Below are 19192 nucleotides of genomic sequence, written 5' to 3'. Positions count from 1 at the left end.
ACGAATATTAAGCAGTAACCATAACAATATAGGTATAGTATGGTAATACCGCACGATAATATACCGCAGTCTGTAACAACAATAGTGATTAAAATCGTGGAATCAGTATTACCGCGTTTACCTGCAGTCGGTCGTGATAATATAGAATCACAATACTGTATATTAAACGATTGGCGGCGGTGGTACCGTACAGGTATTATTGCACGTATACATTACTGGTGAGTGGTGTTGGTTCGTGTTCAAATAGAATATTATGTTTTTTTCTTAAACCACGAGAAAAGAAATAAACGCCTAGTTTGTGCTGCCAAGTCGGCCATGACCGAATGTCGAGAGAAATAAACATAATACGCACCGTAATCGCGTCGGACCGTACAGCGCAGTTTGAAATTTGAATAGTATTATAATCAAGTTGCAACAACTGTCCGCGATTATGACGAAATTATTATAACTATAGTATCGTTCGGTTGCCGAAATTCAACTCTAAATTACTAACTAAATTTTTGTGATTGTAAAATAAATATGCTTTATAATATTGTATTTCTGATCACACACGTGATATAGGTAGATTGGTATCGATGTTTGTGTTTCTTTTTTCATTTTATTCGTACGAGGTACGAACGAAATATACGGGAAAAATTCTTTTAGTATTAATTTAGTTTTTGATTCCATAAAGCTACAAACATATGCTTGTATATACGACCTATGCCTTTTGATGAATATTAGAACATTATCAAACAATAATACTAACTACTATTTTCTTTTATTAATTATTACACAAACTGGAAAGGTTACTGCTTTCAAATATTTAGTATTAGTGTATTACCATGTAATAATACCGATTTCGTAATGTAAAATTTTTAAATTTAATTTTACTGGACAGATAGCGTAACAGGTGTATTTTTATTTTCGTATTGTACCTGTCTTAAAATGACGCATGCGCTGTCTTCGTCTTACACACGTATGACATGACAAATTTTCGTTCACCAGTTTCAATAGTGTGTTCTCAGTTTTGATTTTAGAGTGAATTGACCCATCATTAGACCTTAAGAAGACAATCAGCTTTGTTTTCTAGTTGGATTTCACGATATTTGAATTTTTAAGCGAGCTATGAGTACTTATGTAAAATATTATTATTTGAAAATTACCATACATTTAAATATAATAGTATTGAATTTCATGTTGTGTCTGCAATATCACAAATTATGGACTGATACAATAATTATTGCTGTTTTGCACTCAACATATCACGATGATTAGTTATTGTTCAGTGCAAGAACGCCACAAATCGAAATAAGGCAGTGTTGAATTTTGACTTCGATAATTGATTGGACCGACAACTAAGACATATTAGTGGCAAGATGTCCGAAGGTGAACATAATGTTATGTGTGTTTTTTACGCATTTCACTATTTCATAAATAAAATAAAACATAATATTTTGATAATTAATAGAACGGCGATATGCATAGGCAATTTAGGTACATCAGTGTCATGGTTCCATTTTTCGACCTCATGTCTAATGAGGTGAAAAAAAAATCGGCCAACTAGTGACCGCTAATAATTTGAGGAGGAAACTTTGGCTGATGAACAATATGAACCATGTGTTATGTGACATGCTTTGTACTTAACAGCTAACCTCTTATTTTTTAGAATGTTTCATGTGATTTGCTGACCAAGAAAGTGTAGACCGCAGACGACGACTGGATAGTTGTATGTTCTTCTTTACAGCAAGCGTAGCGCAGAATTGACCCTGCACATTTCCATTCCAGTACAATGAGTACATTTATCGAATTATGTAGGTAAGTATATAAGTTTCTAAAGAAACATTGACCCAGACATTTATATATTATATTTAATCCAATACGTTATTTAAATACACATTATATTTGTTGGCAATATGAGTTGTGTATTTTAATTGAGTTAAGTTAGGTGCACACTTATTTTTTTGTTTTAAATTTAAAAATAAATTTAAACAAATTTTTAACACTCTACTCAAGGCCTTGCTCCCGTGGAACCCTTAATACCAATAAAAACCCTTCAAAATCATACACCCAAATTAACCAAAAACACGAATAATTTTGTTTTTATGATTTTAGTGTAATACATAATTTTGAATGTATTTATTGTAGTTAGTTCAATTTGTAGTTAAAGTTGTTGAACAAAAACAATACTATTAATAAGGAAAATTTTACAAGCAATAAATATTTTCTTGAAAATAAAATAAAATGAAATCGTTAAGTGATTCTGATTAAATAAGTCTTAAAATCAAATCGTTTCATACTACCATGTCTTATAATATACCTATATATTATATTGTATATAATTTATTAGGTTCTTTATTAGTATATAATATATATGTATATACAATAATTATAAAATAAGTTCAAATACAGCCAATAGCGTTATAAAATATAGACGTTGTCTTAACAAAACTGAACAACGTACTGACAGTCGAGACCAAATTCTAATAAGTAATAATACCTAGTTAAAACCTAAGCCAACTGCCCAAAGGGTATTATATAGTTATGAGTTATAATTATAATTTAGGAACGAATTCGTGGCTATATTTACCAGTTTTCTGGAAATCGCGAAATTATAATTTTTATTTTATTTTATTTTTCTATTTTATTATGTTTCGTAATAATGATAATAAAAGTATATTAATATGTATAATAAAAAAACAAACAGCACCCGGAACCCCAAAAAATGATTCGGGTGCAATGTGCAAAGCCTCGATTCTACTACATATTACTATCCTTGTAGATTGCGTAAAATAAAAGAATATAATCCAATTGAGTAATACATTTGAAAAGTCTGGCCAATTTAGTATTGTTACACTATAGACATAGTGTAATGTTTAGTGTTTACGTTGTCAACAAAATCAGTTCGTATTAGCCGTGAGATACTATTATATTATCCAGTCACTTATAATTATAATAAAACAAATTTGATTGATTTTGTACACCGATTATCCAATATTTGAACAAACTAAAAACGATTAAAAACCTGAAATAATTGTTTAAGTTGAAACGGTTTATTTAGCATTTTAAAAGTTATTATGGTATAGATTAAATGATCTGGAATGTTTGATGAACATGTATATTTGTGAAAATTTATCTGTACACAGCGATTTTCGGCCACAAGCTAGTCATAGCTTATAATATTACCAATACTTATGCAGATACTGTTTTAAAAATAAAAACTAATATTTGGTATTGAAAACCAAAAATGTTACCTCTGACGTTAAAAACAAACCGAGCTTAAAATATAATATTATGCAAAATTTTGTCTGTAGTGTTTACTAAAAAACTGATTTCGTCCAAGGTTCAAAGCGAAAAAAACCATCATGTAAATTGTAAGTCAACAATGTTCATAATTGATTTTAAGGCAGTTGAAAGCGGGTCGTTATTTCGTTTTTTCATTTAGACCAATATAAGCAGAAGAATAAAAAATACTTCCAGAAGTCCAATTATAGTTTTGAAAAAATATTTGAATTCCTTATTATTTCTCCTAGGTTATTTAGGATATAGACTTTCGATTTATTTTTTTTTTAGTTTCACTAAAATAAAAAGGAGAATTAAAAAAAAAAAATGAAAATACATTTGGTATTATACTAATTAAACAATACAAAAAAATCTAAAATCCATTTCCCATATAACCTAGGAAGGAAAGAGAATAAGGAATTAAAATATATCTTCAAAATTAAAATTGTTCTTTTTTTACCGGGTGAATTTTTCTTTCGTATTTTGGGACTTTCGTGTTGACACTTTTTTAATCGCAAAATGGACTGCGCATATTACGAACGTTACAGATTTCCAAGAATCTTAGCTGTAGTTCATCTTTATTTATATAAAGCGTCCGGGAAACTCACGCACACTAATGGTCAGTCACTACACACACAGTCGCACATCACTAGAACACTTTAAATACTTATCAAATTCTTTATTTGTTGAATTGTGTAGTTTGATCTCTTACCAGTATCAAACAACTGTTAGTACATATTTTTGGTCGTATACATGTGTATAATAATAGTGATTACATAAAAATGTAGTAAAAATTAAGTATATTGATAAACAATAAAAAAGTGCTGTGTCACTAGATATTCTTCCTCTGCAAGAAAAGTTGAGAAATCGTCGATATGTTTTCGGCGAGTGTGGTAGAAAAAAGTCTCGTTGCGTGTCACGTTTTGTTTGGAATTTCATTTTTGTTAATTTTTGTCCTGCGTTTCTATCTAATAAACAGAGTGTCACAAAATCGGCGTCTCAAAAATTGGCTAGAAATAAAGGCGGGAAGTACCCGGCCAAAAAACATAATATATGAATGTGTCAAAAAAAAATTTAAAAATCGTATTAAATAACTATATATTATTATAATATTACATCGTACGTACATAGTTTACAGCGTCAGAAATACAGTTTAATGCCACTTTCGGTGTATATACAAAATAGTCGCGGAATAAAAACATGCTTAACGCCTTATAATATTTTTCCGGTTTCACAGGACATGCGTACATAAGCATAATAGTAATAATAACAGTAGTATTATTATTATATAGAAATTGCCCAGTGAAAATATTTTCGACGCCAATAGACTAATGCCGTCATATAGTACTTTTACGGTTAAATTAAGGTTACACAATATATATAATAAAGTATAATACTATAATGTATATCTATTTATAATAATATGTTAATATTAGCTATTAGACATTTAATTCACTGTCATTTATCTATGGTATTCGCCTAACTATAAATAAGTACAAACAAACACATACAATTCTATAAAAAAAAAACATATTAATTGTAATAATATTACGAATTGTACACTATGTTTAAAAATCATAATATATTGATTTCGTTTTCTTTTCGACTAAATGAGCAAACAGTTTTCATCCTAACTACCTATATAATATTTTAAGACTCTATAATACATACTTAAATCATAATTTATTATAATATTGATTCGAATGACGATGTATGTTTTGCACTATATGTTCTCGTTGAAATTCATCGTGTTGTTGTTCACACATTACACGCGCCTATTGTTATAACATTACAATATTAACTATTTTACGCAAATAAACTATAAAATCGAAAAAATAATAACGACAATCTAAAATAATAATAAAAAATAAAATACAGTCAATGTGTAGTGGCTCGACACGTAAATAACAACGTGCGTCAGTGTTCGTATACTATTTATATGTGTCGTCTATAAATATTTATTATGTACACACACACATACACACACATATTTACTGTCATATATACCGTGTGTTCCTAAATTCATAAGATCGGTCAGCCGCTGGAGGGGAGGTAATCAAGCCGATTGACTTATCAGCAATCTGCTATTTTACGGATGGACTAAAATGAAACTCGATGGATTTGATAACAATATGCAAAAGTTTAGGAACACGCGGATTATAAGTAGTTACATTAAAAATGTATATAAGTCATTAACAATAATTGTGGGCTGCAGGTATATAATATGGATTTTGATCTGCGTTTATAGCTGTCTCATAAATGAAAATCTTATTATCCCGTCGACAGCAATAACTGTCTGATAGCGATACGTGATACGCGTAATATTAAACCAGTCGATTGAAATGGCACACGATTTGTAAAAAAATAAAAAATATCATTAAATGTTACGATGCCCGACCGACTTCGAAAACCCCAAAAACGAACCGAAGAGGATCGAGATGAATTTCATGCAGCGATCATATTATCATCATATAATATACACATAGTGACAATGAATCGTACGCGATAAACAATACGCATCATTATTATGAAATCATTGAAGTGATGGCTGGTGCTTATTATTTTAAACGCACATCGGATACTAAACGTATGAATATATGAACAATATGTGTGTGCCTAGTAAGTATAATGTATATAATATATATATATTATATATAAAAAGTTGTCGGATATATATTTACAAAAATGATTATTACTAAGTATTATATTATTATAAGACACGGAGACGCTGCTGGCGATCATTTCCTGGGGTTCGTGTTGTAGTCCACGTAAACCCTGACCACTTCGCCCGAGTACTTTCTCTGCGACGGCATAAAGTAAAAGTCCGGTTGGAGCTGATCGCCGGGCCCGCCGGCCGACTGCTGCTGGTGCGGCGGCCCGTGGTGCGCAGCGGACGTCCGGTTGGGCGGCCTTTGCGTGTAGTAACCGCCGTTGTGGTGTGGCGGCTGTTGCGCGGGCCTGGGCAGCGAGTAAGTGCCCGCCGCCCTGTCCTGGTGGAGCAGCTGCTGTTGGTGGCCGGGCGGTGGCGGAGGGCGGCTGTGCATGTGACGGCCGCCGTTGGCCGCTGCGGACGGCCTGTGCAACGACCGAGATTCCGCGTAATGGTTACCGCCGCCGCCGCCGCCGCCGCCGCCGCCGCCTCCGTTGTGCGACACCAACTTTGTGGTCAGCGGTATGGTGGACGTGTGGCTCAACGAGCTCGGCGACTGTTTCTCGTCGCCGCCGTCGTACTGATCGAACGCGTAGTTGGTGTTCGGTCCGCCGCCGCCGCCGCCGCCGCCTCCAGACGAATAGTCCTTCCAGGCGGAATTCACGCCGCCGTGATCCTGCGCACGCGCAAAAATAAAAATAATTATTGTAATAAGATTTCAAAAATGTATCGTTATTATTAACGAGTGTATTTCCAAGGGCTTTCCGACGTATAGATTAGCTGTTGATTATTATGCAATGCGATCTGCTGGCTTAACTGCAGTTCAGCGTACATTTTTCGTGGGTACCAAAACTCGTTTCCTTCCAAATGTGAAATTTGATATGGTTTTTTTGTCCCGTCGATATTATTCTCTATTTTATTTTTTTGTTCGATGTGAGGGTCCCAAACTTCGCAAGGACGTCACTATATCGGAAAGCCTTTGGTTTTTTGACCGATCATGGTCATAATTATGGTGATAATAAGCTTGAGAAGTCTACCATTTGCGCCCAAAACAACCTTTTTTTTAAAATAGGTGGGAATATTATGGAATGCAAACTGCCAAGGTCAATAGGTGACGATACGAAAAGGGTGAAAAACGAGTATTATGTGTAAATATTAAAAAATATTTATTAATAATTATGTCTATTAAGTCCTCAGCTGTTATATAATACCATTAATACCATATAGTTTTATTAAAGGTTGGTTTCAGCGCAAACAAAACCGCTCTCCGTGGTTTACCACTAATTAATTTTGTATACTACATATATACAGCAATATTATTAAAACAGTCACATTTCGCAACGACATAATAAGAATAATAATAAAATATTTACAAATACAACAAGATAAAATAATAATAATAAGTGTATAATAGCTGTACATTTTAATAATAGTGATAGTGTGAGTGTGTGTAGTGTTATAGTAGTGGTAGCAGTAATTTAGTAAGTGGCAATAATAATAATAATAATAAGGGCAGTGTGCAAGTGTTTTTTTTTGCTTAAGAAAAGAAAATCGTTCTACGGCGGAAAATCGTGTCCGCCTATATTTCTGTACAGCGCTGGGCACTACTTTTATTCACGTTTCGACCCACATTCGTAATCATAATAATAATATTATGGCAATAAATTCCACGTGAAGTCAATTTGTTTTTTATCGGTGCTGTAGGTATGGACAAATATGCGTATAATTACCATATTGCTATGAAAGCATAGACACATTTTTATCACACCGATTTGTATCATAATATTGTTGGCTTTTTGTGTGAAACGTGTAAAATGGAAGTAAATAATAATAATGATGTTGTACGTTCGAAAAGTTGGTACTGCTCGTACATTTCACCAGCATAGTGAGTAAAATAGTTATAATATTGCTATTATTATTACCTATTATGCAATGATTCGTCATTGAACCAACGAAATAGTAGTTTTAAATGTAAAATACCTATTAGTGTGTATTAAACTCAGTTATAATGTTGTTTCGGAAAAAAAACGACTTAGAGGCAGGTACGAAAAAAAAGCGATCAAAAGACTATAATAGGCACGTATATACGAAATTATGGTCTGTAAAGAATTCAGAGATCTAAATAAGGGGGATTTATTGAAAGACCTCAATAGAATGAAAAAAAATATATTAGTATAAAACGTGAGAAAACACCAGCTGCATAATATTGTATTATATCATGTGCGGGAGTCAAAGACAGAGTTAAATTAATGGTGGGGACGAATGACGAAGCAAAAACAAGTTAAAAACTTATATAGGTACATAGGTATTATTATATCAGCCGATTTATCGAAATATTATAAATTTGAAAGCACAATTATTACTACCAAATACGAAGCAAATATTATTAAAGTTGATAAAATAAGCGTATTACAATAATTATTAATGATTCGATATATGCTAATATGCTTTGCCCTATACAAGTACATCAATATTACGATAGATATCACCCAAGTGAATAAAGTTAGTAAGAAGACTAAAAAATAGAATAATAGCCATTATATAATATGATCATGCGTGAAATATCAAATGGTGATTCCTCTTATATCTCATAATTATTATTTTATCAGTTCAAAAGTAGGTACTCAATTATTTTTATTTCCACAATAACTAGCTGTGTCTAGGCATACTTATGTTGGCACATGGCCAAATCTTTAAGTTACATAATATGTGAAAATACATTTTTTTTTTAAGTCTATATGTAACCTGTTATTATATTTATATAATCATGTAGTTAAAAATAAACCCAAATAATTAAAAGTTTCACATTTAATTACCTAACATAAGTAGTTGATACTGAATAATGAAAATTAATCAAAAAATGAATTGGTTGGCTATTGCAGTATACCTATATTATTATCACACTATCGATTGTTAACTGTTATAAATGTATATCATTGATTAGATCAATATTTCTATTTCTCAAAATACGTGACATTGAAATATTCTAAATAATTTTATTTTTAAATCGAATCAGTGCGCAATATGTAAAAAATGTAAAATAATTGAATCCTACTTTGTTTTCGAAAGTATGATATTGTGAAAAACTGATAAAAAATATACAGTCTTCGTGACTTTAAAGTTAGGTATATAAGTTATAATATATAATAAGGATATCACGCAAAAAGAAAAGAGAGAGAGATAGAGACAAAGAAGAAGTATTGATCAGACTCACCAGGTAATATACTTATACTATATGCGTTATGTGTGTTTTATTGATGAATTTTTTTTTTTTTGATTTTCGATATATTTTTTAAATTTTGATTTTGATTAGTAACGATGTGTGACGTGTTCCGCTCGGATAGGCGCCCAATGACCAGTGGTGTACATATTGTAAGGGTCGACAGGCGGCCGATACCCGGCCTGAGCTCCAGTTGGGACCGAATAAACCAGCTATACAATTATAGTTATATACGATTACTGCAAGCTCGCCAAATGTTGACGAATACAACAATAATAAGCCTAATTATATTATTATATGACGAAGCTAACGACAATAAAGTAAAAGCTCTACGAAAGCCGTTAATATGGATGGACTACATAATATTATAATATAATATAAACATGATGATGATCTATAATAACAATAAAAATGTGTGTCGCCTTAAACTCAAAAATGCGTGACAACGACAGTGACAATAATTACCTTGTGATTTGGTCTGGGTCGTCGAGCTGTTTTGTAGATGGTGCATCCAGCTTGAACGATGGCGATGAACACCAAAGCGGAAATGCATCCTATAACGATCCATAACTTTGTCGTGGACAATAATATACTGTCATTGACGTGTTCCTCTAACGGAATTGTACTGGACACTGTACATCAAAACATATGAAATTACACATTATTAGTTGCATAAGGTAGAAAAGTCGTGATTTCGATCATGTACTATAAGTACCTAGAATCGAATGTATGAAATAAAATATACAGTGAGCAGATAAAGTTGGGATAGGGTAGGGGGTATAACCGATCGGCGCAACCCATTTGCGCCCGAACCCATTTATCGTAGCCCATTTGAGCTCCAAATCATAGCCCTATGTGCCCGATTCAGATCAGGTGAAAATCGTCTGCATAATGGGCACCATCTGGGCTATAAATCAGGGTGTTAAGTTTTTTTATTTCGGGCGCAAATGTAAATAACCCTCGGCGCAAATGGGCAACATCCTAACCGATTACTCGGTATTTTAAATAGCGAACTTCATAAATTAATCCATCAAATGATATGTCGTGTCATACACTCATACTATTTTATTGTCGAAAGCAAAACTTTATTATCGATAATTTTAAAATTTAAAATCAATAAAACTAACGAAATCTACTATATCATCACTTACGTGGTGCTGCTTCGAAAACAAAGTATTTAGGGTCCAAAGACAGGGCGCCTACGTGACCGCTGTTTACGGTACTCCTTAAGACACGCTCCAACTGTTCGGCACCCTCGTCAGTGCCCAATGCACGGCCACGCGATCCACCGCCACTCTCGTCTAACTCGACACTCATCTTGGCGACCACGTTTTCGTTCTCTCTGCAATAAAAATAAACACAAAATCACTCGATGAAATATAATATAACGCTAAGCCGGATAGTTAATTGGCCGATTCGGATACATAAATATCATTCGGTAAAAATAATACTTTGAGGTGCACGCAATGCACTCAAAGCACACTTGCGGTGCAATGTTTTAATATGATCAAATTATTCGTGTAAGCTCATAATATAGTGGAACTCACTCAAGACGCTGTTCAACTTTCAAGGGACCAGCTTAAAAAAGTGTCTTATGCGGAAAAGCGTCTAAGGCGAGTGTTACTGTTTATTACAGTAGGTATATCATTATATTATCGTACGTTATACCTAATGTACGTTAGATACATACTGAGAAAACTCATCGACGCTGATCTTGTAAAATTCGGGCAATTTAGTCAAGGTCTTCTTGAAACCGCTGGTGACAGTGTTGGCTAGGGCGTCAAAATCGGGACTTCCAGCCGGGGGCACAACAAAGTTTTCACCCAATTTCACCAACTTGATGGCCACGTTGAACGCCGCTTTCGGCGCAGTCGTGGTGGTGGCCAATTCCCAATCTTCTTCTGTAAACAAACGCCAAATCACACCCAAATCATAACCGTCATAAACATAACTGTGTAAGCGTTATAATATTTAGAATCCTTACCTGCGCCGCAGGATCTTATGCACACTCTGTCGTTGGAAAACATTGGCAATACTTCGTGTTTTTTGATTTTTTTGTTCACAGGATTGTAAATGCCTCCTTTGATGATGAACGTTAAGTACAAACACTTATCATCCGCAAACATCATATCCTGTTATTTAAAAGCAACGGTTAACCACGACACGTTTAAATGTTATGTTCATTTTGCTAGACATGATGTGACCTGCTAGGGCTGTCAATTTAATGCATTTATTCTATATTATGAATTTTTCTACTTTGTTGAAGGAATAATAAATTAAAACTTGCTACATATTATACATATATGGTACCTACATGAAATCCTGTTTTTAAATTTGCATAGTTTACATATAGGTTATGTTGACGGTTTTTTATAATATTATCATTCCAAAAATTAAATTATATTTTTCTTATTTTAAACTGTGTGTATTTATATATTGGGGATTTTTTGAGCGTATTTTGGCAAATTTTAGTTTGCTTATTTTTTTAGTATTAAACAGTTTTTTAATGCATTAAATCCACAGACCTAATTTTTTGTTGTATTCGCGTTTTTAACGATAAAATCGATAATGATAATAATAATTACCTTGGTATCGCCGGTCGATCGTTTCCTCATAAAGCTCAACGTTGTCAATCCTTCGGCGGTGTTACCGGTTATATTACTCAAGTCTTGTGAAGCATCCAACAGTGGAGCTGTATATCCGTTTATCCACGTGTCCATAAGGAACGGCCTTCCGGCTTTATCCACCCATCCAATTATTGCGTCTGTTTGACTCTAATGAGTAACAAAAACAAAAGTTACAACCAAAATTCAAATCATGAGGTGTCTATTTTCCTTAGATCATAATACTATGGGGCCATAGCATATCTCGGCTATGTAAACGATTTGAAACACATATTAGCGACGAGTCTCTCATGTTCGAATGTACTAGTGGCATATTTATCACATAGACAACGATTATAACTATATAGAACTTATATATACATAACTTTATAGAATAAATATGCGACGAGTACCTATACACATGCATGTGCACCGTGCAAATATCACGTCTGAACGAACGGCTCGTCGCTTATATGTGCTTCATTTTCAAAACCAATTATAAACAATATTTCAATTTTAATTTTTTTATTATAGTGTTCGCCACCAAACCAATAAATTGTTCCTTCCCAGTTTTCGAATGTATTTGATGTTCCGTATTTAAAAAAAAAATATTTTTGGGTTTTGAAAACATAGAGTCGATAATGTCAAACCATATATTTAGTGATATTTATACTACGATTAGTTGTTTGAATTAACTTCTAAATTCAAAATGTTTGCCTTCCATATCTGCGATGTTATTGATCTCGTTATACTCGTACCTATACACTATATGCAGTGTACATTACATATTATATCTTACCATTTTATGGTCGTCTGAAAACCCAATACCGGTCCAAGTACTGGTGTGCGTGGTGGTGATCGTGAATCGCATATAATCGGTCTTTGACGAATAAGTCCACACCACGTGGTACTCGCACTGACCAGCGGTCACGTTACAGCCTTTTGGGGTCGACCACTGACCGTAACAGTTGCTGGGCGCCGGCGCGGAAACCTGCTGGATGGATGGCTTGTTATTACGACTGGTCAATGGGTTGTCAGCGGTTTTCGTTGACTCTTGATCGTCGACCGATGGTTGTCGTCCGGGTTCATCTACGATAATAAAGTGCGTACCATTATAGTGAAAGCCAGATTATTGTTATTAAACATCTCGAAGACAAACGGTGTGAACAGTGAAAGAGTTTGTGTCCCCTTACCCGAACATAAACGTTTTAAAATGAAATATAAACAATTTAGGTGTATTATAAACGATGTACATAGGTATTCTTGATTAATAAAATGTTTGAGCTTAAAACGTGTATTTGATACCTGCCATTATAGCCATAAAGGTACGTGGTGACGGTGCATAAAATATATTAATGTTTTGGTAAATTTGTACGACTGTGTCACTTGTGTAAGCTGAAAGTCGTTAAAAATGGGCGCAAATCTCATCAGTAAACAATTTTGATACAAATATGATATATTTTTGCTATGCGTTGATTTACCGTTTTGAGTGAACTACACTGAACTCCAAAACCACAATACAAGAGAAATATAATTATAATTTGTATATTGTACATTGATGAGCGTACGGGAGCATAATCTCGAACAGACTCAATAATAATACAGGAAATAGGTATATTATGAGGAAAATTGAAAAGACTGTAAACAGATTGCTGGAACACAACATTGTAAATTAATAGGGGTATAGTGACAATACGATATAGTTGAGTATAATAATGCGCAATAGTGGAAATATGAATATATTTTTATGTGGTGAGTACTTGTAATATTGTTGATATTTTATTTTATAATATAAGATATATTAAATTATATTTCTATATTTCTGTTGAAAATCATTAACAAGAATAATATGTTTTAAAACAAATTTCAATATTATTGTATACATATAATACCTATACAGTATACATATAGTAGTTTTATGATTTAATATTCAAACTGCTTTTTTTTGTGTTTAAGAATCTCTGGTATTGAGGTTTAAGATATTTTAGTGAGAATCAATAAATTTATAAAAATATTCAATCCACCTTGAAAAATCTTTCACAACACTTCATTTTAGCATGAAGTACTCTATGGATAATTTCTGAACGAACCGTAAGTCAATGAGCGATTTTCAAGGTCTCTATAATTTCAAACTAGAGGTTTCTCTAAAGTTTCAATTCTATATTTTTATAATAACTATTGCATGAATAAAATGTGTTTTTGATGATATTTTTTAAAGATATAACAATTCTTTAATAATTCAGTAAATAAAAATCATGTGATAATTACCAAAAAAGTTAATAGAAATCACTCCACGCTGGGACCCGTGTCCGTGATATTTAAGTTCATCTTGCTTGTAAAAATCTTTTACAAAAGCAACATCTTTTTCCAGCCCAGATTTTGGCGAATGCTGATAATTTTTCTGTTCTTGACCCTTAGCCCAAATCACGTGCATTACATCATCTACGATGGAGTGATCAGTAGGTTCGGTGGCTATAAAAGGATAATAATATTAGATTAGAACCGAATGCAGTCGAGAAATAATATATATTTCCAAAAGTATAAAAATTTTAATTCACCTTTGAGTTTCTTTCTAAAAGCAATGGTCGTAACTCCATCTTTTTCGAACCCAACTTCAGCAATTAAATCATTCTTTCCACCCCAAAAGCCGTCTACACGTGGTGTCGACCTAATAAAAATATTGTAATATTTTAGTTGCAAGAAAAACTTAAAAATAAAACAAATTACCTGTCTCTAGTGTAATAGTCCCACACTCTGCTGGCCGATCCACGAGCACTTCCTATTACTAAATCTGTGCAATCCATCCCGTTGAAATCAGCTTTGGGCGTGTACGTATTGAGTTTCATTTCTAAAATATGAGTAATCATAATACTTAATGACAGTTATTAAACATTTGTTAAAAAAAAAAAAATAAAAATGATTGTTATACTTAGCGTAACTACATAGTAGTATATTTAGGTAAGTACATACTTTATTTATTTAATTATTAATTACAATTTAATTTCTTAATGTGGATTCATACAACATTATAAATAAACAGTATGTTGACATATTTACAATAATATTATAACATCTTAACATGTGATCGTTAACTTTAATTGTGTCAAATAAATATTTACCTTTTTTGGCAGGAGTTTCGTGTTGATGCTCATGATTATGGTCGTGAGTATGATGATCATGGTGATGATCGTGGTTGTGGTCGTGTTCATGTGATGAGTGGTCGTGTTCATGTGAAGAGTGATCGTGATGGTTATGGCCTTCTTGAACTTTCAGCCTTGGTTCTGGCTCTGATTCTGGTTGAGGTTCTAATCGATTTGTTATTTATTATAATATTTTGTATAAAAATTTATCAATTTTCCAAGATTTTGTAGACAACTTACCATTTGGAGTTGACGCTGATCTAGTATTTCGTAATTGGGCAAACACTGTAAGAAAATATATGAACGTGGATTATGAATTTTTTAATTGAAATGTAATGTTATTATTACTGGTATGAAAAAAGAATGGCAAATAACATTATAAGAATGAAACCATACTCAATAATTCTCAGTAGAAATATTTGTATTGTTATTTTACGTGATTAGTCATAAAAATGCTTTTTAGTTTTTACCAAATAGAAAAACGTGCTATTCGATACTTTGTCCGTTGCACGGAGAAACAGTGAATTATAGATATGTTTTTGAATTCTCGACGATTGTCTACGACGTGTTTATTATCGTGATAGGCTTTCTGACGTTCAGAGTTTGAAATCATAGTTACAAATTTCAGGTAATTGTATTTATTTAGCCGAGTTCTATTGCAAGTTGTAACTACTATATAACCACTTTAAAAGTGCATACAAAATTCGAATATGTAAAATTCAATTCATATGATTAAAAAATATGTATCAACGAGGTTGCTATGGTAACTTCATCATATTATAGCATTAAGTATTGGTTGTTAGGGATAATCAAGGTACTGTAACTCAAAATCAGACAGGAAAAACGTTGCACTCAGCCCAAAAAAATATCTTTGTAAATAAGTTTGAATGTAATTAATGACTGGAAATTATGTCTGAATTTAATTTTAACAAATAAGAAAGTTACCTGGCCTTCCGTTCGATCTTAATGGTGCACTGGCAGTTGATGCTGCAGCTTCCGGTTCTTCGGAAGGCTTTGGTTTTTGCAGTCTACCTCTGGTTCTGAAAAATGATGGTTTCGGCCGAGTGGAACTTGCAACTGTTGTTGTTGACAAAGTAGTAGGTTCTGGTGAAGGTTCTACCGTCGTTTCGGGCTCCGGTTCTGGTTCAGGTTTACTACTTGATTTCTGCCCTGGTGTTGGTTTTGGTTCTGGTTCACTCTTTGGTTCTGGTTCACTCTTTGGCTCTGGTTCACTTTTAGGTTCAGGTTCACTCTTAGGTTCTGGCTCACTTTTTGGTTCTGGCTCGCTCTTCGGTTCTGGCTCGCTCTTTGGTTCCGGCTCGCTCTTCGGTTCCGGTTCACTCTTTGGCTCTGGTTCGCTCTTTGGCTCTGGTTCACTTTTGGGTTCAGGCTCACTCTTCGGTTCAGGTTCGCTCTTTGGCTCTGGTTCACTTTTAGGTTCAGGCTCACTCTTGGGTTCGGGTTCACTCTTTGGTTCCGGTTCGCTTTTTGGTTCGGGCTCACCTACTGGTTCCGGTTCGGGTTCAGGTTTGGGTATTGCTGCTACAGCTTTCGCACCCGGTAAATCAGCTAGTGCTGGGAAATTCTTACACTCAGCAGTTAAATCTTTTGGTCTCCAACCTAACCCTAAGTAACTGGTACTGTTCGCTCTTAACACAACTTCTATCTCGCCTTCGTCTTTGAATATTTTCCAATATAAATGGAAGTCTTTTGAAAGTTCTCTGAATCTGTGATTGCTCAAATCGATTTCATTTGATTTCAACGACGAACCTGCAAAATAACAATAAATCGAATATTTAATTTTACATTTTTAAAATTTTGATTTCTAATATTGTAGCTCGTTGTTGATTATTTAATATATTTTGCGTTGCTTTCACTAAATATACATAAATGTCCATGCTGTAATAATATTGATAGACTTAAAGGAACTGTACATTATGCTACCTCCCAGAGTTAGAGTATATACAATGGACTCAATTTACACATGTTATATAAATATGATAATATTATATTTTGAAGGTTGAATAATGTTTTATACCCTTCATGTCAGTGTCAAAACTCAAAACCATAATATCTGCAGCTAACTATTCCGTTATTTAAAACCGTAACAACTGTGAAATTATTAACACTCTCCCATTACATACCTACTTGACGTATAGACATCGTTTCCCCAAATACCATTTAGAAAATAAACACAAAACATAATGTATTTTATAACTGATAACTCATTTATGATTTTTAACATATTTCTTACGTTTAGTGCACGCCGGTCCAAACCATCCGGGTTCGCAATAACACTGTTTCCTAGGAGCGGTCGTTGCATGGACATCAATGCACCTGCCTTGATCGCCACAATCGTTGTCTTCAACGCATTCATCTTTGTATTGACATCTGGGCCCGTAATAAAGTTTGTCGCACCGGCACTTCGATAATAAGTAACGGCCTTTGCCACTGCAGTCTTCTCGGTAATTTTTTTCTAACGAAATAGTGCAATTAGTTGTCAATTTGCTCGTACTAAGTATTTCGAATGCAATTAAAATAATACATCGGGTTTTAGAGAGTAGAAATTATCACAAATTATACAAAGATAGAATTTAACTAAAAATCAACGAATTTCTCAAACCTCGTGTCCATTTAAAAATCGTTTAAATTTATGCAAAAAAAAAAGATAATAATTTTTAAGTATAATCCGATTACGTCATTTATATATTTTATGTTTATATTAAATCAGTATAACTAACAATGTTTAAAATAAACTTACAAAATAGAATAGTATAATATTATTTTCACCAATAGCTTAAATGTTAAAATGTTGTTATTAAAAGTAATTTAAATCGTGGGTGTTAAATGTGTATTGTAACAATTTCAGTGAAATGGCGAACTGGTCTTTTAAAAGTTCAAGGAAAATGTATACTTTATAATTTGTGATAAATGTTTGCTCGGACGGACCCGAGAATCACTGACGACTACTGGTTTTGTGTACACCCTTAAATTACGGTTACGTTTAATAATTGTTATATGATAAAATATAAGTTAATAATTACTGTTTTTGATATCGACATCTGCGCATGACCAAAACCTGTAGCTATTGCCGAATTCTAATGCTTCTCTGAGTAACCTAATGGTACAATCTTCACAAACAAAATCTCCCGGTAACTGAACAGCGTACGATTGAGCTCTGTAAAAAATAAACCAACAACAACAATTAACGGGGATCGTCATCATAACGTGATAATATTAAATTATTATTATTATTTTATACCGAAAGTAATACAATAGATTATTGTTATGGATGTATTATTTCAAAATAATTATTGAGTACTTAAAAAAACAAAATGTGATGTAACGATTTTAGTCATAGTAGGTACATAGACTTTCTCTAGTCGAGTCAAATCAAATACCAATATCAACAATAACATTTACTAGTTAGGTATAATACTATCAATTTAAACGATCAATAAAAAATGTTAATTAAATAATTATTAGAATTATTTCGGTTTTTATACAACAGACTTCAAAAGTTACGTAAAAAATAATTTATATATGTAATCACTTATCGTTACTTACATATTATAGGTTAGGTTAGGTTAGACTTTACATAAAATATATAATACTACATTTAATTTGTATGCTCAAAATTAAAAATTAAATTTTATAATGTAGGCATTTCTGCTACTATAATTTATAATATAGGTACGACGCACTTATCTAATTGAAACAACGATTTGAATAGAAAGTAAATCTTTGGAGTTAAACTAAGTTCGGTTCGAAACCAAAATAATGGTGTAAATGATTACTATATTAGTACATTACATCTTATAAAATACTATCGACTTATATTTTAGTATAAACTATGAATAATAGATTTTATAATACCAATACATTTAATGCGAACCGCGATAACTATAATATACGCCATAGTGAATCGATAATTTCCAGATCAGTTAAAACGTACGCAGTACTATATCAAATTACAAATACGAAATAAGAACAGAAAACAATGAGATAATATAAAAAATATTACACCTAAACTACGTGCAAGAGAATAAAATAAGTAGGTAAGTAGGTAGTTTTTATAGGTATAAGTGGATAATTTAAATAACTTTTAATTATTCAATAAAAATAAAATCATCACGATTTTATTTAAATTTTTATGTTAAAAGGTTTGTGTTACGTAATTCTTCGAACGAACATTACTGTACAGCGAATCAAACGTCTATAATTATAACTCGATATTATAATATATTATTAGTTCAAATAATATTTGTCCATAATAAACGTTAGGTAATTTGTTACGTACTTATACACACTTGCGAAT

The 19192-nt window shown here is 32.7% G+C and overlaps 1 protein-coding gene across 2 annotated transcripts in view; it reads right to left on the bottom strand.

Annotated features, from left to right (window-relative positions):
* Positions 1-4342: 4342 nt before the first annotated feature.
* The window catches only part of LOC111037519, a 46444-nt gene continuing 31594 nt past the window's right edge, over positions 4343-19192 (bottom strand). The window contains exons 5-19 of one of the 2 annotated variants that reach the window (XM_022320148.1): positions 17919-18052; positions 17129-17350; positions 15820-16644; positions 15115-15159; positions 14854-15039; positions 14462-14582; positions 14293-14402; positions 14003-14206; positions 12534-12823; positions 11717-11905; positions 11116-11263; positions 10822-11032; positions 10283-10473; positions 9597-9763; positions 4343-6587 (exon numbers count right to left, since the gene is read on the bottom strand). In XM_022320148.1, coding sequence (XP_022175840.1) covers positions 6000-6587; positions 9597-9763; positions 10283-10473; positions 10822-11032; positions 11116-11263; positions 11717-11905; positions 12534-12823; positions 14003-14206; positions 14293-14402; positions 14462-14582; positions 14854-15039; positions 15115-15159; positions 15820-16644; positions 17129-17350; positions 17919-18052 — 3631 coding nt within the window. In that variant the 3' untranslated portion in view covers positions 4343-5999. Of the gene's footprint in view, positions 6588-9156; positions 9344-9596; positions 9764-10282; positions 10474-10821; positions 11033-11115; positions 11264-11716; positions 11906-12533; positions 12824-14002; positions 14207-14292; positions 14403-14461; positions 14583-14853; positions 15040-15114; positions 15160-15819; positions 16645-17128; positions 17351-17918; positions 18053-19192 lie in introns of those variants that run through there. The other variant, XM_022320149.1, reaches the window with a different exon arrangement.

This window comes from Myzus persicae, unplaced genomic scaffold, assembly GCF_001856785.1.
Source record: "Myzus persicae strain clone G006 unplaced genomic scaffold, MPER_G0061.0, whole genome shotgun sequence".
NCBI classification, from domain to species: Eukaryota; Metazoa; Arthropoda; class Insecta; order Hemiptera; family Aphididae; genus Myzus; species Myzus persicae.
Note: the sequence above shows the minus strand (reverse complement) of the source record. Positions and strands in the feature narration are given on the sequence as shown.